Source organism: Cherax quadricarinatus, chromosome 72, assembly GCF_038502225.1.
Source record: "Cherax quadricarinatus isolate ZL_2023a chromosome 72, ASM3850222v1, whole genome shotgun sequence".
In the NCBI taxonomy this organism is placed as follows: domain Eukaryota; kingdom Metazoa; phylum Arthropoda; class Malacostraca; order Decapoda; family Parastacidae; genus Cherax; species Cherax quadricarinatus.
In genome coordinates, this window is record NC_091363.1 from 6805533 (window position 1) to 6829595 (window position 24063).

The window sequence follows — 24063 nt, forward strand, 5'->3', positions numbered from 1 at the left end:
ATCTAAATCATTTGACACCCTCATCACCTTACTCTTTTCTATGTTCACTTTCAACTTTCTACCTTTACACACATTCCCAAACTCATCCACTAACCTTTGCAATTTTTCTTTAGAATCTCCCATAAGCACAGTATCATCAGCAAAAAGTAACTGTGTCAATTCCCATTTTGAATTTGATTCACCAAAATTTAATCCCACCCCTCTCCCGAACACCCTAGCATTTACTTCCTTTACAACCCCATCTATAAATATATTAAACAACCATGGTGACATTACACTTCCCTGTCTAAGACCTACTTTTACCGGGAAGTAGTCTCCCTCTCTTCTACACACCCTAACCTGAGCCTCACTATCCTCATAAAAACTCTTTACAGCATTTAATAACTTACCACCTATTCCATATACACGTACTTGCAACATCTGCCACATTGCTCCTCTATCCACTCTATCATATGCCTTTTCTAAATCCATAAATGCAATAAAAACTTCCCTACCTTTATCTAAATACTGTTCACATATATGCTTCAATGTAAACACTTGATCTACACATCCCCTACCCACTCTGAAACCTCCTTGCTCATCCGCAATCCTACATTCTGTCTTACCTCTAATTCTTTCAATTATAACCCTACCGTACATTTTTCCTGGTATACTCAGTAAACTTATTCCTCTATAATTTTTACAGTCTCTTTTGTCCCCTTTCCCTTTATATAAAGGGACTATACATGCTCTCTGCCAATCCCTAGGTACCTTCCCCTCTTTCATACATTTATTAAACAAAAGTACCAACCACTCCAACACTATATCCCCCCCTGCTTTTAACATTTCTGTCATGATCCCATCAGTTCCAGCTGCTTTACCCCCTTTTATTCTACGTAATGCCTCACGTACCTCCCCCACACTTACATTCTGCTCTTCTTCACTCCTAAAAGATGGTATACCTCCCTGACCAGTGCATGAAATTACTGCCTCTGTTTCTTCCTTAACATTTAAAAGTTCCTCAAAATATTCTCGCCATCTACCTAATACCTCCATCTCCCCATCTACTAACTCCCCTACTCTGTTTTTAATTGGCAAATCCATACTTTCCCTAGGCTTTCTTAACTTGTTTCACTCACTCCAAAATTTTTTCTTATTTTCATTAAAATTTCTTGACAGTGCCTCTCCCACTCTATCATCTGCTCTCCTTTTGCACTTTCTCACCACTCTCTTTACCTTTCTTTTACTCTCCATATACTCTGCTCTTCTTCTTCTTCTTTTTATATTTAGTAATTTATACAGAAGGGATTAGTAGCCCCTTCCTCAAGGCACTTTAGTAGCCTGCTATGACACTTGACATGCTCTGCATAATTGGGCTTTCTGCATGCACAATCAAATGTCACCCATCTCAATACAGGAGAGCCCCGCTTTATAGCGCATTGCTCTACACCGTTTTGCTACTACAGAAGTTTGTCAGTCACACCCATTCTTCATTTATTCAGACTTTTTTACTCATTATAAGCTAAGGACAAACATATTTTTAGATAAGTGATGTGTGCAATGTATATGCATTTTTTAGGCCTAGCTACATTGCTCACTTAATATACGATAGTATAAACACAATATCCATTAATGTTCACCCACAACCTCCTGTTAGTCCAATAAATTGAGGGTTTACTGCAATACATAATGCTATAATCATGACTTACCTTAATTTGACCTTGTAAGTCTCATTAAGAAATAATTCCTCAGGCACCAATATGTGTGTTAGGGTTGACATGCCGTCTTGATGTGATAGAACTGCTGGAGAAGAGAGTCAAGTCACGTTTTTCTCACCGTCAGATTCACCTCTTCCCACCTGACAAATTTGACCCATATTACTTAGATACCTTCAAGCAGCTACTGGAGTTATCAGCCTCATTCCCTTTTAAGGTATGAAGTGGAAATGAGTCACTTTGACTTTTTTTTTTTTCTAGATACTTTATACTATGTATGATAATTGTACTCATGTGTACCTGTACCTAAATAAACTTAAGTAAGATTCACCTCTTCCTATCAGATAGATTCCTCATATTACCTTGACATTTTTATGCAGCACCTGGAGTTTTATTCCTTTCCCTTTAAGGTATGAAATAAAATTAAATAAAAGATAGCATGAAAAATATGTTAGGCCAGATTTTCATCCTTGTTTTTCATAGATTTTATATATTTATGACCTAATGAATAGACACTGATTCTGATATTTTTATTTGCCCTTGATCTCTGTATAAGGTAGTACAGTGGACCCCCGGTTAACGATATTTTTTCACTCCAGAAGTATGTTCAGGTGCCAGTACTGACCGAATTTGTTCCCATAAGGAATATTGTGAAGTAGATTAGTCCATTTCAGACCCCCAAACATACACGTACAAATGCACTTACATAAATACACTTACATAATTAGTCACATTCGGAGGTGATCGTTATGCGGGGGTCCACTGTATTTAATCAGAATCTGGAAAGAGTGAAAATGTAAATCTTATGTCTTTCTTCTTTATAGATCCCACTATCTTTGGCTGCATATACATGTCAGGAGCATCATTTTATCTAACATGGTTTCATATACAGGTGGGCCCTGTTGTACAACGCTTCACTTTACAGCGTTTCGCTAATGCAGTGGTTTTTACTTGTACCTTAAGCCGGTAGGAGAATTGGACCTGCCTCGCATGGGCCAGTAGGCCTGCTGCAGTGTTCCTTCTTTCTTATGTTCTATGTTCTTATGTTCTTAATTCAGACTTCCTATAATAAATATATTCACCACTCACTGTAAGCTAAGGACAAAAATATTTTAAGGTAAGTAATGTGTGTACTGTATATGCATTTTATAGGCCTAGCTCTATTGCTCACTTAACCCCTTGACTGTCGCAACCCCCAATCCTGAAGTGTCTCCTGGTGTCGCAAAATTTAAAAAAAAAATTATTTTTTCTTATGAAATGATAGAGAATCTTTTCCCGATTGTAATGACACCAAAAACACAAAATTTGATGGAAAACTGACTGAATTACGCTCTCGCCAAGTTAGCGACCTCTGCGATATTTACAAATCAGCGATTTCGCCCTAATTTCGGCTAATTCCATTTGTTCCAGTCGACCAAACTCATAACTATTTTTTTAGAAATCCATTTTTTCTATCGATTGAGTACAAGAAACTGCCCATTTACTGATTTCAGGTACCCAATAACGTGGTCAAAATTTGCAATTTGGCCAATTTCACGAAAATTAAAAAATATGACTATTTCAAAATAAGGTCCAGAATGAACAACGCAGACATTCCTGGCTCTAAAATAACATTTTCTTTGTTCATCAGTCATGTCTCCAGTCCCCTCTGATATTACTCTTGCTTTCTATTTTGAATTTTTTCAAACAAAAAATAGAAGATTTACTGTTATGCAAACTACTGCAATATTGTAATAATTGTATAAATAACATCAACCCATTCATGACTGCATATTAGAATAGCTAGTTGGACATTTATTGGACAATGACATCATTTGTTTACTTTTGAACATTGGCAAAAATCAAACATTTCCTCTATTTTGAGCTCCATTTCCAAATTCTTTTTATAGTAAAATCAATCAAAATCACCTCTATTCCTATAATACAGTGGACCCTCGACTAACGCTATTAATCCGTTCCTGAGAGCTCATCGTTAGTCAGAATAATCGTTAGTCAAGTTAATTTTCCCCATAAGAAATAATGGAAATCAAATTAATCCGTGCAAGACACCCGAAGTATTAAAAAAAAAAAATTACCATATGAAATATTAATTTTAATACACACAAACTGAAGAAGACATGCACAGTTACATGACACTTACCTTTATTGAAGATCTGGTGATGATTGATGGGATGGGAAGAGGGGAGTGTGTTGATGGTCTTAGTGTTTAGAAGGAGAATCCCCTTCCATTAGGACTTGAGGTGGCAAGTCCTTTTTTGGGGTTACTTCCCTTCTTCTTTTAATGCCACTAGGACCAGCTTGAGAGTCACTGGACCTCTGTCGCACAACATATCTGCCCATAGAGGCCTGTACCTCCCGTTCCTTTATGACATTCCTAAAGTGTTTCACAACATTGTCAATGTCACCATTAAACACTTGTTCAGGTTTCAGTCCTTCACTGTCTATGTACTCCTTGAATTCCTGCACATATTTTTCAGCTGCTTTTTGGTCCAAACTGGCAGCCTCACCATGCCTTATCACACTATGTATGCCACTACGATTCTTAAATCTCTCAAACCAACTTTTGCTGGCCTTAAATTCACTCACATCACCACTAGTTGCTGGCATTTTTCTAATTAAATCGTCATGCAACTTCCTAGCCTTTTCACATATGATCGCTTGAGAGATGCTATCTCCTGCTATCTGTTTTTTGTTTATCCATACCAATAACAGTCTCTCAACATCTTCTATCACTTGCGATCTCAGTTTCGAAAACATAGTTGCACCTTTGGCAAGAACAGCTTCCTTGATTGCCGTTTTCTTGGCCACAATAGTAGCGATGGTTGATTGGGGTTTTGTGTACAGCCTGGCCAGCTCGGAGACATGCACTCCACTTTCATACTTAGCAATGATCTCTTTCTTCATATCCATAGTAATTCTCACCCTTTTTGCTGTAGGGTTGGCACTAGAAGCTTTCTTGGGGCCCATGGTGACTTATTTTGCAGGTGCAATCACTAAAAAGGCTGTGATAATATGAAATGTTCCGATTGTATGCTTGGAAGCGACCGCGGTGGCTGGCTGGCTTCTAAACACTGGCCAGAAGTGGACGCGTCTCAGACGGAACGAATAGTGTTGGTCGAGTTTTTTAGCGCTAATCGAGGCAAAATTTTTGCGATAAAATGTATCGCTAGTTAGATTTATCGTTAATCGATGCCATCGCTGGTCGAGGGTCCACTGTATGTTTTCCATGTTATCAAATGAGACCAAGAAAATGAGAATACAACCATAAATACTATACGAAAATAGACCACAAAGTTGGCATTTTAATTAAAAAAAACGGTTGGAGTTTTTTTTTTTTTTCATTATGCACTGCATGCTCCAGGATTTTTTTTATATGGTGCACACTGACCACACAGACCCATTCTCTCACATGTGGGCCTACCAGCTTTCTTCTGCTTGATTTGAAGCTGCTAGAATTTATGAGTATATATACGTCAAACACGGTACCTCGTAAGACGTATATATACGACCTTGACAGTCAAAGGGTTAATATATGATAGTGTAAACATGTTGTTAGGCTTTTATACACATTTGAAGGTGAAAAAGAATGTGTTTCACTTTACAGCAATTTCTGCTTTACAGCAGTAGCCCAAAAGCTAACATGCTGTATAAGTGGGGCCTTCCTGTTTTAAAGAATAGGTCCTTCAAATGGGGTACCTTGATGATGGTAAAGGGTTCTTGATCTGAGGACAAAAAGACACTTGTGAACAAACTTTTATTATTGTTGGAGTGCTGTGGATCAAATCTGATTACCTCACATGTACTAGGTGCTGTATGACCCCTATAGGTCATTCAAATTTTTACCTGTACTGCATTTTATTTGTTAATTATGCTTCTATTTTAATATATGTACATGTAACAAGGAATTAATATATTTGTCCTCCCATTTCATAATCAATGAGTATGTGCAGTAATTGATTCCTCCAACATATGTTAATGGAATTTTTTAGAGCTCCTCAGCAATATGCAGTATGTTGATTCAAGGTATAGCAGTGTTTAGTTTAGTTGACCTTGGGTATCTATGATCTTTTGTGCCCATGGGTCATATGATGAATGATCTACAGTTCATGTTGCCTAAGGAAATGGCTACTAGTTGTTGTACAGGTAGCCTGTGTAGAAAATAAATTATACTGAAGATTTCAGATTATTTTGTTTCTAATCACAACCAAAGGAATAGCTAAATAGTATAAATAGATATTAGAAATGTATTTCGCATCAAATCTGGTGTCAGGTCTCTTAGTATTCCTGACTTCAATTTAGGGGTTTTATGATGCATTTCAATATATTTTTTGAGATGGGTTTTTTTAAGACCTTTAGGAGAATACAGTGTTAAAAATTTATATAGACTGAGAAATCATTTCCATAGCCTCTGCTTTACATGACATCCTGCACATTTTTAAATCTGGAAACCGCCGTATTAGAATTTTTTTATGATTTCTGGCTTCCCAATTTAATCTTCAATAAAGAATAAATTTTCTGGAATCTCCATACTGTCATGCAAGATCATTGATCTATTAAACAGGCCTCTGGTGCAATTACAGTGGAACCTCGGTATACGACCAGCTCCCTACGCAAACCTAAGCACTCTTCCAAACAAATACAACCTGCCAGAACTTCGCTGTAAACTATTTAGTGTTTATTCGCATTTTTGGTGTTTTTTTTTTTTTTGTATTATTTGTATAAATAAGTCACCGTGGGGCCTACAATAATTAGTGATAACAGCCAACCAGACAGAAAATTGGTTGGGAAGAACTTGTTCAATACCCAAACGGAGCGGCACTCGAACAGCCGTCTGGAATGAATTAAGGTCATATACCAAGGTTCCACTGTATTCAAATAAAGTAAGAAAATCCCACTTATTTTCCATATCTGTGAAGGTGCTGAGAGACAGAGGTGACAACTTGGTTAAGTGATCTTGTCCACTGTTATGCTCTTTACTTAGATTAGATTTTTGGGCAAGAAAAAAAGGAACTTATTAAAAAGATAAAAGGAATATCTGCACACTAAGTTTATTTACTCATTGGTCAAATATTTCAAGCTAACATTTCATCATTGCACTCGTATCCTCACCCAAATACAATATAAAAGATTTGAACTTTTATTGTTAAAAAATAACACTGGCTATCTCCCACTGAGACAAAGTGACCCAAAAGGAAACTCATTCACCACCACTTATTCAAATAGCTGTTTTGCTAGAGGCGTGTAGACATCAGAATTCAAATAACCTTCTCAACTGTAAGATCCTCCACTCCTTCAGAGTGCAGACACTGTATTCCCATCCCCAAGACATAAGTCTAGCTATCTGGTTACTCCGAATCCCTTCATAAACATTACTTTGCTCACATTTTTATTAGTCTCATAAAGGTTGTACGAAGCAGTACTATATCTCTAGAACTGAGGAAATATTTTTACCAAAATTTTTAAGTAGTATTTCTTTTCATTTCTCTTATTTTTACTTCTAACCACATACTGTACTGTGCATAATTTTATATCTATTAATTACTTTATTTTTCAGGAATTTTCTAGAAAATGGAACTTGAATGTTGCAAGATTGGTAGAAGATAATAATGTTATTAAAGTCCTAAAAAGGTTACACAATACAACCAAAGATATTAGAGCTTTGAAAACACTCTTGGTAAGTATTTGACTTTCAGCACTATATTATTATAGCTTAGAATGAATAACTAAAGTGTAATAAACACTTATTATTGCTCACTAATAACCCACAGAGAGACAGACACTTAGGAGATCTGTATATTTCAATCCTCTTCATTTAATCTCCTGAGTTTCTCTCTCCATGTGGCTTATTACTGAGCATTGGTTAGAATATTTATTCTGCTCTCCTGCAATATGTCATTGTTACTTTTATAAAAAAGTCTATTCCCAAATTCTTACTTTAGACATTCAACCTGCATTCTAGTCATTAAAAGTATTCTAACACGATTATATTTTTTTGTGCATGTTAAAATGTTGTATATGGGAAAACTCGACATTTTGTCTATGGCAAAAAATTCCATAAAATTTCATTTATGCATGTACAAATTTAAAAAAAATCAGTATTTTTTTTTTACAATTTTTATGTGTATGGTGTTTTCAGACAGTGGGTGTGGACTAACAATACAAATTCAGGAATGTCAGATAAAAGAATAAGGGTTCCAGAGGATAGTGCAATGGAAGTGAATCTCTTTATGCAGATGAAAGGAATTTGAGTTACCTTTCCCTTCATTGGATCAAACCTGATAACCTCTCATTCCTTAGGCACTGCATTACCCTCCTGTGGATTTAACACTTCCCTCATGCATGTAATAATAGTAAAGGAAGTAGGGAAAGTCTAAGATAGGACCGTTGTTTTAACACTGGCCATCTCTCACCAAGGTAGGATAATGCAAAAACAATAAGTCGGCACATTCACTATCATTCATTCAGTTTCTGGCTTGCAGAAACATGCTAACATAATAGAGTGTAGACACAGTGCTTCCTACCTCCAGGACTCGAGTCTGGCTAACTGGTTTCCCTAAATCCCTTCATAAATGTCACTTTACACATACTTTGTCAGTGCATCAAGCCATAAAAATCATTTTGCCTTCACTCACTCCAATCTAATGCATTCACACAAGCCATTTGAACATTCAAACCCATAGTACTCAAAAATTCCTTAAGTCTTTTCTTCTACCCTTTCTGGTGGCAACCCCAACCCTTCCTTTCCTCAACCCTAGAATTATATACCCTCCTAATCATCTTGTTTTTACTTGAATCAAATAAATTACTAGCGTTTCTTTTGCACTCCCTCACCACTCTCTTAACCTCTTTTTTACTCTCCATATACTCCACCCTTCTCATATCGCTTCTGTCACAGTTATTATTATTACTTTTTATTAACACATCAGCTGTTTCCCATCGAGACAGGGTGACCCTAAAGAGAAGAAACACTTTCATCATCGTTCACTTTATAAAATTTTTTTTTTTTTTTTTTTTTTTTTTTTTTTTTTTTTTTTTTTTTTTTTTTTTTTTTTTTTAACAAGTCGGCCGTCTCCCACAGAGGCAGGGTGACTCAAAAAGAAAGAAAATCCCCAAAAAGAAAATACTTTCATCATCATTCAACACTTTCACCTCACTTACACATAATCACTGTTTTTGCAGAGGTTCCCAGAATACAACAGTTTAGAAGTATATATACGTATAAAGATACACAACATATCCCTCCAAACTGCCAATATCCCAAACCCCTCCTTTAAAGCACAGGCATTGTACTTCCCATTTCCAGGACTGAAGTCCGACTATATAAAATAACCGGTTTCCCTGAATCCCTTCACTAAATATTACCCTGCTCACACTCCAACAGCTTGTCAGGTCCCAAATACTATTCGTCTCCATTCACTCCTATCTAATACAGGAGGAGTTACTAGCCCATTGTTCCTGGCAGTTAAATTGCCTTTTATGCATGGCTTATGGAGGAAAGATTCTTTTCCACTTCCTCATGGAGACTGTTATTATTATTATTCTTTCAACAAACCAGCCGTATCCCACCGAAGCAGGGTGGCCCAAAAAGAAAAAAAAAAGTTTTTCTTTTTAACATTAGTAATGCATACAGGAGAAGAGGTTACTAGCCCCTTGCTTCTGGCATTTTAGTTGCCTTTCACGACACACATGGCTTAGGGAGGAAGAAGTCTTTTCCACTTCCCCATGGAGATAAGTGGAAATAAACAAGAACAAGAACTAGAAAGAAAATAGAAGAAAACCCAGAGGGGTGTGTATATATATGCTTGTACATGTATGTGTCATGTGACCTAAGTGTAAGAAGTAGCAAGACGTACCTGAAATCATATATGTATAAGCATATTTATGAGACAGACAAAAGACACCAGCAATCCTATCATCGGGTAAGACAATTACAGGTTTTCGTTTTACACTCACTTGGCAGGTTGGTAGTACTACCTCCCTGGGCGGTAGCTGTCTACCAACCTACTACCTAGGTGTTATTATTATTATTATAGTAAAAACTAAGTGCCAAACCGGTACATGTCATATAGGTCATCATTATACAGTTGTTTCTTAGCACAACCTATCTTTGCATGGGTGATAACTGTGTTGATTTGAATATTTCTTGGTGAGGCAAAGTTAACAAGTTGCCAGACGTCATGGAATTTTTTTAATTTCTTCATATGTAAAGTAAAGTTTATTTCTTTGTAAAGGTTACAATGTGTAATTACAATTTTGATTTGCTAAGTACAAAGATAGCCGCTATCATGCCGAGTACACCTACCATCCGACTTACGACCTGCTCGACTTACGACTACTCGACTTACGACCGTGTTTTTTATGCCAAATTTCTGGGAAATAAACAACTATTTGTGTTGTACACAGTGTTTATCCTAAACCTTACAGCATAAAATACAGTACTAACAGCATAAAAAGTAAAGTAAAACATGAAATACCAAAATAAAACAATAAAATAAAGTCATTACAAAAATGTTTTGTTGATATTCAGTAGTAAAGTTCGACTTACAACTATTTCGACTTACGACCGGTTTCTCGGAACCGAACTCGGTCGTAAGTCGGATGGTAGGTGTACATAGTAACTATACATTGTACTTAAAACTAGACAAGTAATAGTGGTTGGCTGTTTTACAATCTTATTTAAACGTAATACAATCTTATTTAAACTTAGTACAACTGAGTAGGGTTCGGTAAAATAAGCTTGAAATTGCACACAAAATCTACCTTACAAATAATGGTTCACGTGGTAATATTTTATGGAATGACAGAATTAAAAGCCAGGAGGTCACACGATAAGACTAATTAGCAGATGTTTTGGCAGATTTGGTTAATATTGAGAAATAAGATGATTTTATGGATTGGCAGAATTAAGAGCCAAGAGGTCACATAATAAAACTAGTTAGCAGATGTTTGATTGATTTGGTTAATATTGTGAGATAAGATGATTTTTTTAGCAAAGTCCTAAATTTATAAGCTGTCGGGATCCTTGACCTGTTTCGGTAGTGAGTTCCAGATCTTCGGGCCTTTTATGTGCATAGTGTTCTTGCATAGTGAGAGTCTGACTTGAGGGATGTTGAAAAGTGCCTTATGCCTTGTATTGTGGCTGTGCATTCTGTTGTAACTGTCAAGTAGTAGTTTTAGTGGAGGGTTTATAGATTTCCAGGGAGCATTTAGAAATTGATATTGGGAATCATGTAAGACAATGTAGCAAAATGAAAATGGGTTGCTTAACCCCTTGACTGTCACAACCCCAAATCCAGAGGTGTCATCTGATGTCGCAAAATCCCCCCCCCCTCCCCCCCAAAAAAAAAATTCTTGTGAAATGATAGAATTTCTTCCCAATGGTAATGACACCAAAAGAACAAAATTTGATGGAAAACTGACAGAATTACGCTCTCGTGAAGTTAGCGACCTCGGCAATATTTATGAATCGACGATTTTGTCCACTTTGAGCCCTATTTTCGGCTAATTCCATCGTTCCAGTCGACCAAACTTATAGCAATTTCTTTAGAACTCCATTTTTTCTATCGATTGAGTACAAGAAACTTCCCATTTACCAGTTTCAACTACCCAATAACGTGGTCAGAAATTTGCAGTTTGGCCAATTTCACGAAAATTAAAAAAATATGAGTTTCAAAATAGGGTCCAGAATGAACAATGTAGACATTCCTGGCTCTAAAATAACATTTTCTATGTTCATCAGACACATCTCCAGTCCCCTCTGATATCATTCTTGCTTCCTATTCTGAATTTTTATTCAAACAAAAAATAAAAGATTTACTGTTATGCAGACTATTGCAATTTTTTTTTTTTTTTTTCCAACAAGTCGGCCGTCTCCCACCAAGGCAGGGTGACCCAAAAAAGAAAGAAAATCCCCAAAAAGAAAATACTTTCATCATCATTCAACACTTTCACCTCACACATAATCACTGTTTTTGCAGAGGTGCTCAGAACACAACAGCTTAGAAGCATATACGTATAAAGATACACAACATATCCCTCCAAACTGCTAATATCCCAAACCCCTCCTTTAGAGTGCAGGCGTTGTACTTCCCATTTCCAGGACTCAAGTCCGGCTATATAAAAATAACTGGTTTCCCTGAATCCCTTCACTAAATATTACCCTGCTCACACTCCAACAGATCGTCAGGTCCAAATATCTTTCGTCTCCATTCACTCCTATCGAACACGCTCATGCACGCTTGCTGGAAGTCCAGGCCCCTCACCCACAAAACCTCCCTTACCACTTCCTTCCAACCTTTTCAAGGATGACTCCTACCCCGCCTTCCTTCTCCTACAGATTTAAATGCTCTCCATGTCATTCTACTTTGATCCATTCTCTCTAAATGACCAAACCACCTCAACAACCCCTCTTTAGCCCTCTGAATAATACTTTTATTAACTCCACACCTTCTCCTAATTTCCACACTCCAAATTTTCTGCGTAATATTTACACCACACATTGCCCTTAGACAGGACATCTCCACTGCCTCCAACCGCCTCCTCGCTGCTGCATTCACAACCCAAGCTTCACACCCATATAAGAGTGCTGCTACTACTATACTTTCCTACATTCCCTTCTTTGCCTCCATTGATAACGTTTTTTGACTCCACATATACCTCGACACACCACTCACCTTTCTTCCCTCATCAGTTCTATTATTAACCTCATCCTTCATAAATCCATCCGCTGACACGCCAACTCCCAAATATCTGAAAACATTCACTTCTTCCATACTCCTCCTCCCCAATTTGATATCCAATTTTTCCTTATCTAAACCATTTGATACCCTCATCACCTTACTCTTTTCTATGTTCACTTTCAACTTTCTACCTTTACACACACTCCCAAACTCATTCACTAACCTTTGCAGTTTTTCTTTAGAATCTCCCATAAGCACAGTATCATCAGCAAAAAAGTAACTGTGTCACTTCCCATTTTGTATTTGATTCCCCATAATTTAATCCCACCCCTCTCCCAAACACCCTAGCATTTACTTCTTTTACAACCCCATCTATAAATATATTAACAACCATGGTGACATTACACATCCCTGTCTAAGACCTACTTTTACCGGGAAGTAATCTCCCTCTCTTCTACACACCCTAACCTGAGCCTCACTATCCTCATAAAAACTCTTTACAGCATTTAGTAACTTACCACCTATTCCATATACTTGCAACATCTGCCACATTGCTCCCCTATCCACTCTATCATATGCCTTTTCTAAATCCATAAATGCAATAAAAACTTCCCTACCTTTATCTAAATACTGTTCACATATATGCTTCAATGTAAACACTTGATCTACACATCCCCTACTCACTCTGAAACCTCCTTGCTCATCCGCAATCCTACATTCTGTCTTACCTCTAATTCTTTCAGTTATGACCCTACCGTACACTTTTCCTGGTATACTCAGTAAACTTATTCCTCTATAATTTTTACAATCTCTTTTGTCCCCCTTCCCTTTATATAAAGGGACTATACATGCTCTCCGCCAATCCCTAGGTACCTTCCCCATTCATGACTGCATATTAGAATGGCTACTAGGACATTTATTGGAAAACGACATCATTTGTTTACTTCTGAACATCGGCAAAAATCAAACATTTCCCCTACTTTGAGCCCCATTTCAAGGTTCTTTTCATAGTAAAGCCGCTCAGAATCACCTCTATTTTTATAATATGCTTTCCATTCTATCAATTTAGCCCAAGAAAACGAGAATACAACCATAAATACTATACGAAAATAGACCACAAAGTTGGCATTTTAATTAACCCCTTGACTGTCGCAACCCCCAATCCTGAAGTGTCTCCTGGTGTCGCAAAATTTCAAAAAAAAAAAAAAATTAGTTTTTCTTATGAAATGATAGAGAATCTTTTCCCGATTGTAATGACACCAAAAACACAAAATTTGATGGAAAACTGACGGAATTACGCTCTCGCGAAGTTAGCGACCTCGGCGATATTTACAAATCGGCGATTTCGCCCACTTTGACCCCTATTTTCGGCTAATTCCATTGTTCCAGTCGACCAAACTCATAGCTATTTCTTTAGAACTCCATTTTTTCTATCGATTGAGTACAAGAAACTGCCCATTTATCGATTTCAACTATCCAATAACGTGGTCAGAAATTTGCAATTTGGCCAATTTCACGAAAATTAAAAAATATGACAATTTCAAAATACGGTCCAGAATGAACAATGCAGACATTCCTGGCGTTAAAATAACATTTTCTTTGTTCATCAGTCATGTCTCCAGTCCCCTCTGATATTGCTCTTGCTTTCTATTTTGAATTTGTATTCAAACAAAAAATAGAAGATTTACTGTTATGCAGACTACTGCAATACTGTAATAATTGTATAAATAACATCAACCCATTCATGACTGCATATTAGAATGGCTAGTTCGACATTTATTGGACAATGACATCATTTGTTTACTTTTGAACATCGGCAAAAATCAAACATTTCCCCTACTTTGAGCTCCATTTCCAGGTTCTTTTTATAGTAAAATCAATCAAAATCACCTCTATTTCTATAATATGTTTTCCATTCTATCAAATGAGACCAAGAAAATGAGAATACAACCACAAATACTATACGAAAATAGACCACAAATCGGCATTTTAATGAAAAAAAATGGTCGGTATTTTTTTTTTCTCATTATGCACTGCATGCTCCAGGATTTTTTTTATATGGTGCACACTGACCACACAGACCCATTCTCTCACATGTAGGCCTACCAGCTTTCTCCTGCTTGATTTGAAGCCGCTAGAATTTATGAGTATATATACGTCAAACACGGTACCTCGTAAGACGTATATATACGACGTCGACAGTCAAAGGATTAAAAAAACGGTCGGAGTTTTTTTTTCCCCATTATGTACTGCGTACTGCAGGATTTTTTTTTATGTGGTGCACACTGACCACACAGACCCATTCTCTCACATGTGGGCCTACCAGCTTTCTCCTGCTTGATTTGAAGCCGCTAGAATTTATGAGTATATATATGTCAAAAAACGGTGGCTCGTAAGACGTATATATATGAACAAAACAGTCAAAGGGTTAAGGATCTTTGCATTGATTGGTCTATTTCAAGGTTCACACTAGTATTTATTTTCTTATCAGTTAAACTGACAGGTTCAAGTACGTAGTTGTAAATTGAAATGTTCATAGCAAACATAGAAGAGGTGAGTTCTTTTCTGTGACCAGAGGCAGGTCTGTAAATTTTTTTTTTTTTTTGTAGGGGGCTAAATGAAAGATCCATTGACATAGCAGTATTAGTCCATCCATCATGTATTTTCTCTTTATTATATCTTATAGATTCTAAACCTGGGCTAGTAACCCCTTCTCCTGTATACATTACTAAAGTTAAAAAGAGAAACTTTCGTTTTTCTTTTGGGCCACCCTGCCTCAGTGGGATACTGTCGGTTTGTTGAAGGAAGAAAGATTCTAAACCTGTTTGATGAAGCTCCTCATGTTACACTTGATCCATGTTATATCACATGGGAGGGAGGTGGTTATAGATTGTACACATTTCATTATTTTGCATACAGTATTCACTATATTATTTATGAAGATTTATATACCTGTGTTTACATGCATTTACTTTTTCCTTCTCTAGTTGCTGTGTGTGTGCCAGCTGAGTGATGAGCAACCACAGCTGAATGGCCAGATGTTTGTGCATGCCCAGTCATTATTTGTCTCTGAGGCCAAGATCAACATGTTACAGGGGCTTTCTGTCCTGCAGCTTTGTCTGGTATATACATGTACTTGTCCTTCCTACAGTACTTATCGTTAATTAAATATTTTGTGCACGTAATACAAACAGTCAAAGTACAAGCTTAACTTTTTACAGAACCTTACATAGAGTTTATCAATAAACACTTATTTTGGTGAAGTTATATACAGTATTAAATTAGTTAAGGATTCTGAGGTTTCTTAATGATTCATTGTTTCATATAAGCAAGAGAGTGGAATTTACTTGTTAATGATAGTACAGTATCTATATTAAAGTTAATAATTCTCTTTTCATTTATAAATAAACAGAAAGGTAAATTAAACTTTTTTTTTTAATGTACAGGATCTCAAAATTATGTTTCTATTATTTTTTACATAACTTGGTCCACCATTCCCTGTTGGGACTCACTCAGCTGGGCTCTTGCTTTAACTCTAATTGTTTATATTATTTTTGCCTATAAATTTATAATACTGTATAGTATAGGTAAATGCAGCTATAATTTTAATATTCCAAGGACCAAGAACTTTCAGCTAAGTGTATCCTGGTGACTCATTGGGCCTATGATGTAACACACAGAGGGATAAAAATTCAGTAGTATTGATTATATATGAAATTAGGTGGCAATACATACATGAAGAGGAAGACATAATGATGGGGAAGTGCCAGACTCACAGGGGTATTTTTTTTTTTTTTTTTTTTTTTTTTGAACACTTTGGCCATTTCCCACCCAGGCAGAGTGACCCAAAAGAAAGAAAACCCCAAAAAGAAAGAAAAAACTTTCATTATCATTCAACACTTTCATCATCACTCATACATAGTCACTGTCTTCGCAGAGGCACCCAGATACAACAGTTTAGATAGTCACTCCAAACTGCCAATATCCCAAACCCCTCCTTTAAAGTGCAGGCATTGTACTTCCCATTTCCAGACTCAGGTCCAGCTAACCGGTTTCCCTGAATCCCTTCACAAAATATTACCCTGCTCACACTCCAACAGCTCGTCAGGTTCCAAAAACCATTTGTCTCCATTCACTCCTGTCTAATACGCTCATGCACGCTTGCTGGAAATCCAAGCCCCTCGCCCACAAAGCCTCCTTTACTTCCTCCAACCTTTTCGAGGACGACCCCTACCCCGCCTTCCTTCCCTTACAGATTTATACACTCTATAACTCATTCTAATAATAATAATAATAATAATTTTATTTCTTTGTAAAGGTTACAATGTGTAATTACAATTTTGATTTGCTAAGTACAAAGATAGCCACTATCATACCGAGGCATTTCCGGCAAACTAATCCTAATACATAGTAACTAATTAAAACTAGATAAGATAATAGTACATAGTAATTGTTACTTAAAACTAAACTTAGAATAGTGGTTAGCTGTTTTGCAATCTTGTTTGGACTTAATCTTATGTATACTTAATCTTATGTATCTTTCTTTCTTTCAACACACCAGCTCTATCCCACCGAGGCAGGGTGGCCCAGAAAGAAAAACGAAAGTTTCTCTTTTTAAATTTAGTAATTTATACAGGAGAAGGGGTTACTAGCCCCTTGCTCCCAATCTTATGTATACTTAGTATAAAATCTAATTTACAAGGAATGGTGCAGGTGGTAATATTTTATGGAGTGGCAGAATTAAAAGCCAGGAGGTCACATGATTAAACTAGCCAGTAGATGTTTGGTTGATGTGGTTAATATTGTGCGATAAGATGATTTTTTGGCAGAGTCCTAAATTTATAAGTTGTCTGGGGATCCTTGACTTGTTCTGGTAGCGAGTTCCAGATCTTTGGGCCTTTTATGTGCATAGCGTTCTTGCATAGTGAGAGTTTTACTCAAGGGATGTTGAAAAGGGCCTTATGCCTTGTATTGTGACTGTGCATTCTGTTGTAACTGTCGAGGAGCAGTTTTAGGGGGGGTTTACAGTGGAGTTTAAAGTTATGTATATGTAGTAGGCACAGTAATAAGAGTGTATGTCTTGTATATTTAGCAAGTTGAGTCTTTTGAAAAGTGGTGGGGTGTGCTGTCTAGCACAGGAGCTGGTTATCACCCGCACAGCAGCTTTTTGTTGGATTATTAAGGGTCTAAGGTGGTTGGCTGTGGTAGAGCCCCAGGCACAGATACCATAGGTGAGGTAAGGATATATTAGAGAGTGGGACAAGGTAAGGAGAGTCATTTGTGGTACATAATAGCATATCTTGGAAAGGATTCCTACTGATTTGGAAATTTTCTTGGCTATGTGATGGGTATGGGACTGAAATTTAAGATTACAGTCAAGGAGAAGACCTAGAAATTTGCCCTCCGTGCATCTTAATATAGGGGAACCATTTAACAGTATGTTGAATTGAATGTTTGAGGCTTTGTTGCCAAACAGCATGAAGTAAGTTTTTTCTGTTAAGTGTGAGTTTATTGGTCATCATCCAAGCATATATCTTTAGCAGTTCATTGTTTACAGTGTTTTCAAGCACAGCTGGGTCTGAATGGGAGTAGACGTTTGTAGTGTCATCTGCGAATAGAACTGGTGTAAGGAGTTGGGATGCATTGGGGAGATCATTGATGTAGATGAGAAAGAGGCGTAGACCTAGGACACTACCTTGGGGTACTCCTACAGCTACAGGTTGGATAGCGGAGTTGACTCCATTTGCATGTACGTACTGGTGTCTGTCATTAAGATAGGATTTTAGGTAGTCAAGAGAATGTCCTCTTATGCCATAATGATTCAGTTTGAGGTGCAAGAGATTGTGGTCAATTGTGTCAAACGCTTTTCTTAGGTCGACAAAGAGCCCCAGGGGATATTCATTCTTATCGAGAGCTGTGTATATTAGGTCAAGCATTTGTATAATAGCATCATTCGTGCTTTTTTTTTGGTCTAAATCCAAACTGGCATGGGTTAAGTATGTTGTTGGATGTAAGGTAGGAGTAAAGTCCCTTGTGTTTTATTTTTTCAAATATCTTGGATAGTAATGGCAAGTTTGATATGGGTCTGTAATTGTTCAAATCAGTTGGATCTCCACCTTTGTGGATTGGGGTGACCCTTGCTGTCTTGAGTATGGATGGGAAGGTTTAGGAAGCTATAGATTTGTTAAACATTGTTGCAATAATGGGCGACAGTTCTGGTGCAGCTTTTTTATATATGAATGGTGGCAAGTTATCTAGATCACCTGATTTGTTTTTTAATGATTTAATGATGAGTGAGACTTCAGTGGGATTAGTTGGAGCTAGGAATAGTGTGTTTAGATAGTTGCCAGTGAGGTACTCACTTGGATGGGTATTTGAGCTAGGAATTTGGCTCGCTAGCTTTGATCCTACTGTAGAGAAGAAGACATTAAATTTGTCGGCCGTGTCTATAGGTTGCATGCAAGGTTCATCTGGTTTAGTTAAGTCTATCTCTCTATTTCCAGTCAGTTTCCTTGAGCCCAAAATTTTGGAGAGGGTTTGCCAGGTACTTTTCATGTCACCTTTCATTTCACTAAATCTATTTTCATAATACATTTGCTTTGATGTACGTATTAGTTTTGTTAGTATTGATGTGTATCTTTTAGTAAATTCTTTAGTAATTAAGCCTAATCTGAACTGCTTTTCATTTTGGTGTTTTTTTATTAATAGATTTGAGGATACTTCTAGTTAGCCATGGGCTGTTTAGCCTCTTTTCTGTGATCTGTTTCGTTTTGACTGGGCAATGTTTGTTATAGAGGTTTAGGGTTTTATGTAAAAAATTTTTTATATCATTATCGATATTATTACTGTCATTTAGCTCTCTCTGCCAATCAATGGCACCTAGAGCTAGTTTTAGGTTGTTTATCGATGTCTCATCATGCAGGCGAAATAAGATCTTTCTTGTTTCTTGAGTCAGTTTAGATAAGTTTATTATGAGAAAGGTAGGATAGTGGTCTGTGGTGTTATCTGTGATTATACCTGCTTGTAGTGGGGATATTATGTTGGTCCAGATACGGTCGAGTAACGAGGCACTAGTGTCAGAGATTCTTGTTGGCTTTGTTATAGTGGGTAGCAATAAGCTGTTGTTCATATCATTTGTGAAATCAACTACTGGAGGGTTGGTTGCTTGGATAAGGTTGATGTTGAAATCTCCTGCTAATATCAGATGGTGTTTATTCAACTCTGACTCAATTATCATATTTCTAAGGTTATTGCTAAAAGTGTAAGTGTTTGAGTATGGTAGTCTGTAGACTGCACCAACTGCTATAGGTTTCTTAAGTGTTCTTGATATGAATTTAGCTATTATATATTCGCCGTTTTCATCCCCTACATTAGTTGATTTCACACATTCTAGTTCATCAGAGTAATAGATGGCAGTGCCTCCTCCTGATTGGTCGGGCCTACAGTTATGTATGGCTATGTAACCAGGTATGGTAAATATGTCTGTCAGATCTTGTCTGAGCCAGGTTTCAGTAAATATAATGAAAGTTATAGTAGCATTTAGAGACTTAAGTAATGCAATGAGGTCATCATAGTGTTTACTCAATGATCTAACATTGTAGTTGAAGACTGTAATGTTCTTACGTGGAGAAATAGCCGTTACAATTATTAAAAAAAAAAAAGACCAAAGCAATGATGTTAAACCACTAACAATTATGAACTTATGAACTAAGATAGTTAAACCACTACCAATTATGAACTTATGAACTAAGATAGTTAATTTAAATCTAAAAAAAATAATGGAGCTACTGAAAATTAAAATAAAACACTTTAGCACCTTGATTATTTCAAAGTTAAAAGTTATAGTTTCAAGTATAAAATAAGACAGAGAATAAAACACTTAAGTACCTGGATTAGCGCCTTGAATAGCACCTTAGGTGTCTTAAGTAGCTGGGAATTAATTACTGTTATTCACTAACAGTCATGAAACTATGGATTAGGATAAGGGTAAATTCTACTAAACTACAGCACTGAACATGGTTGATAATGTGTTGAGATATGGCTTAACAAGATTCAGTCAAACCAGTGAATGAGAGGAAACATGCTAGTTCTTGATCATTTGTTATTTCAAACCTACGGTCCGTGTCTGATAATTTTACCACGATAATGCCATCATGAGTAAAGCACTGTTTTATTGATGCATTATCACGCTTAAGTTTTCGAAGTCTGTATAATAAGTTCTGACGTTTTTGAGTTAGGCGCTCATTTACATACACATTACTCCGTTTCTTGATGGAGGAACTTATTAGATCATTTTTTACATCAGTGGAATTGAATTTTAACCCAACACTTTGTTGGTGACCCGGCTTGCCTAGCGGTTGGGCCTCCTTGATATGACTGGTTTTAATGTTAACTTTTATCTCATCTTTTATTAGTTGGAGTGCTTTGATGGTGCAATTCTCATTGTTTGTATCTGGTGGTAAGGTAGAGCTGGTTAAAATGACAGAGTCTAGGAGCTTGTCTTGTTCATTATTATTATAATCATGGGGAAGCGCTAAACCCGGAGGATTATACAGCGCCTGGGGGGGGGGGATGTGGAAGGCATTCAGGCTTAATTCGGGGAACTGGAGCACAGATCCAATTCCCTAAATCAAGAGCCCCTCACCAACATCAAGGAACCTTCCTTGAGGGGTTGTCTTGTTCAATCATATCCCTTTGATACTGGAGGCATGCATTCCACTGGGATTCCATGTTTAACTTCCAGTCTTGTGTAGATTCTGACAGCTTGGTGGTGAGAGAATTTATTTGTTTAGCATGTGTGTGTATAGTTGAATGTAGGTTTGCTTGTTCTTTAGACGAGTTTATTAATGATGTCAGTTTGTTTTCTAGTTCACTAATCTTTGAGTTTTGTGTCGTAAGATGATATTCAAGGTCTTTAATTCTCGTGTTTTGGGTATGTAGCGAGCACTCAAGGTCCATAATGAGTTTTTCATAGGTTTTGTTTTGTCGTCTTAGCATACTATTTTCCTGTAGAATTTTATCAATGGAGTTGGGTCGTTGTTGAGGACTGAATTCCTGGGCTATACCATTGGGTGTTGATGAGTTGTAATCTATGTTGCCGTTTGCGGTGAAGAGGTCTCGGGTGTTATCCGTAGTTGTAGGCAAGTCAGCTTGGGTGCGAATCATAGATGATCCATTCTCTCTAAATGACCAAACCACCTCAACAACCCCTCTTCAGCCCTGTGTGATGAATGGTTTAGAAAACTGACAAGTTGAAGAATTGAGACACTTATGCAACACATGGGAATCTTTATTGAAGAAACGTTTCGCCACACAGTGGCTTCATCAGTCCAATACAAAGCAGAAATGGGTAAGGAGAGAAGTTTGAGGTAATCAGTCCCTCAACCTGGAATCGATGTGTTCAGTCCATCACTCTTGTAGGAAATGCAGCATAGGGCCAGAGAGGTGGCTTATATACTGCAGTGAGTTGAGGTGAAGCAGGAGGAGGCGGGATCACAGTGGGACCTGCCACTAGTGTAAGTAGGTCGTCGTCCAAAGGTTGGGCAAGCGTTGAAGTCGCCACTGTGTGACGAAACGTTTCTTCAATAAAGATTCCCATGTGTTGCGTAAGTGTCTCAATTCTCCCTCTTCAGCCCTCTGACTAATACTTTTAGTAACTCCACACCTCCTCCTAATTTCCACACTCCGAATTCTCTGCATAATATTTACACCACACATTGCCCTTAGACAGGACATCACTGCCTCCAGCCGTGTTCTCGCTGCAGCATTTACAACCCAAGCTTCACACCCATACCACTATACTTTCGTACATTTCCTTCTCTTCCTCCATGGATGACATGTTTTGTCTCTACAGATACCTCAACATACCACTCACCTTTTTTCCTTCATCAATTTTATGGTTAACCTCATCCTTCATAAATCTGTATGGGTCATATAGTACTGCTAGTAGGGGTGTTCAAGAGTAGTGGAGGTGAGAGTTCATGTAGGTGCAAATTTGAAGTAAATGTTAGTGCAATAGGCTAGTTTCTGTCAAAAAAAAAAAAGTCAGTGTTAAAGGTGGGATTTTGATAAGGAAGTCATTCAGTGAATGTTATAAGGCACTGTAGATGTTGGAAGTGAATTCTGCCTGTGCTCTGACGGACCAGGCTATTAAGATATGGCAAGCTTATAGTGCAGCCTAACAGTCCTCACAAAGTGTTTGGCCTTTCTCCATGTGGTGTTTGTGTCTGATTCATAAATGTAGGAGTATTGTTTCCCATATTAGACAATGAGGAAAGAAGATGGCCAGGAACCTAATTGTAGTTTGATAGAAAACAACTTGTGTTCCTACTTGGACCTACATTGTTGCCAATGTTATTGAAGTTGGAAAATAGTTTGAGAAAGGAACATTACTAATAGAAGCTGTACTCGCCTAGTTGTGGTTGCAGGGGTTGAGTCACAGCTCCTGGCCCTGCCTCTTCACTGGTTGCTTCGTCCAAGCTGAAGGTGTCCCTCAGGGATGTGTTCTCAGCACAACACTTTTTCTCCTTGCTATAAATGATTTGGCCTCTGTTCTTCCACCCAATATTTGGTCATCACTCTATGTTGATGACTTCGCTATTGCTTGTGCAGGCGCTGACTGTCACCTTATTGCAGTTTCTCTCCAGCATGCGGTCGACCGTGTTTCCACTTGGGCCACCACACATGGGTTTAAATTTTCAAGTACCAAAACTCACCAAATTACTTTCACTAGACGCTCTGTTATCTCCGATCATCCTTTGTATCTCTATGGCTCCCGTATCCCCGAACGTGATACAGTCAGGTTTCTAGGCCTTCTCTTTGACCGTCGGTTAACCTGGAAACCTCACATTACCTCTCTGAAGGCAACTTGTCACAGCCGGCTAAACCTTCTTAAAACCCTTGCTCATCTTTCCTGGGGAGCTGATCGTCACACTCTGCTTCGCCTACATTCAGCCCTCGTTTTATCGAAACTCGATTATGGTGACCAGATTTATTCCGCGGCCTCTCCTGCTACTCTCTCTAGCCTTAACTCTATCCATCACCAAGGCTTACGTTTGTGCCTTGGTGCTTTTCGCTCTTCCCCTGTTGAGAGCCTCTATACAGAAGCAAATGTTCCATCCTTGTCTGATCGCCGTGATGCCCATTGCCTTCGTTACTATGTACGCTCTCACGATCTACACAATCCTTCCATTTATAGAATGGTCACCGATATTAGTAGACATTCTTTATTCGTTCGCCGCCCCTGTTTGCTCCGTCCCTTTTCTCTTCGCCTACATTCACTCTTGTCTTCCCTTCAGTTACCACCTTTATATGTTCATGTAGCATCTCACTTTTCCCTACCCCCCTGGGAAGTTCCAGCTGTTCGGGTCTGTTCTTTCTCACTCCCTTGCTCGAAAGCTCAACTGCCTACGGTGGCTTCCCGCTCTCTTTTTCTTGATCACTTCCACTCCCATTCTCATGCCACCGCTGTGTACACAGATGGCTCTAAGTCTTCAGACGGCGTCGGATTCGCAGCAGTGTTTCCGGACAGCGTCGTACGGGGGCATTTACTATCTTCAGCTAGCATTTTTACTGCTGAACTGTATGCCATTCTTGCAGCACTTATTCGTATCGCATCTATGCCTGTGTCATCATTTGTAGTAGTCTCAGACTCCCTTAGTGCTCTACAGGCTATACGAGAATTTGATACA

General features: G+C 37.8%; 1 protein-coding gene across 5 annotated transcripts in view; it reads left to right on the forward strand.

Annotated features, from left to right (window-relative positions):
- The window catches only part of Orc4 (origin recognition complex subunit 4), an 86971-nt gene that overhangs the window by 40220 nt on the left and 22688 nt on the right, over positions 1-24063 (forward strand). For all 5 annotated transcript variants that reach the window (XM_053800396.2, XM_053800394.2, XM_070100352.1 and 2 more), the window contains 3 exons: positions 1732-1911; positions 7249-7368; positions 15361-15495. In XM_053800396.2, the coding sequence (XP_053656371.1) occupies positions 1732-1911; positions 7249-7368; positions 15361-15495 (435 nt within the window). The remainder of the gene's footprint in view (positions 1-1731; positions 1912-7248; positions 7369-15360; positions 15496-24063) is intronic.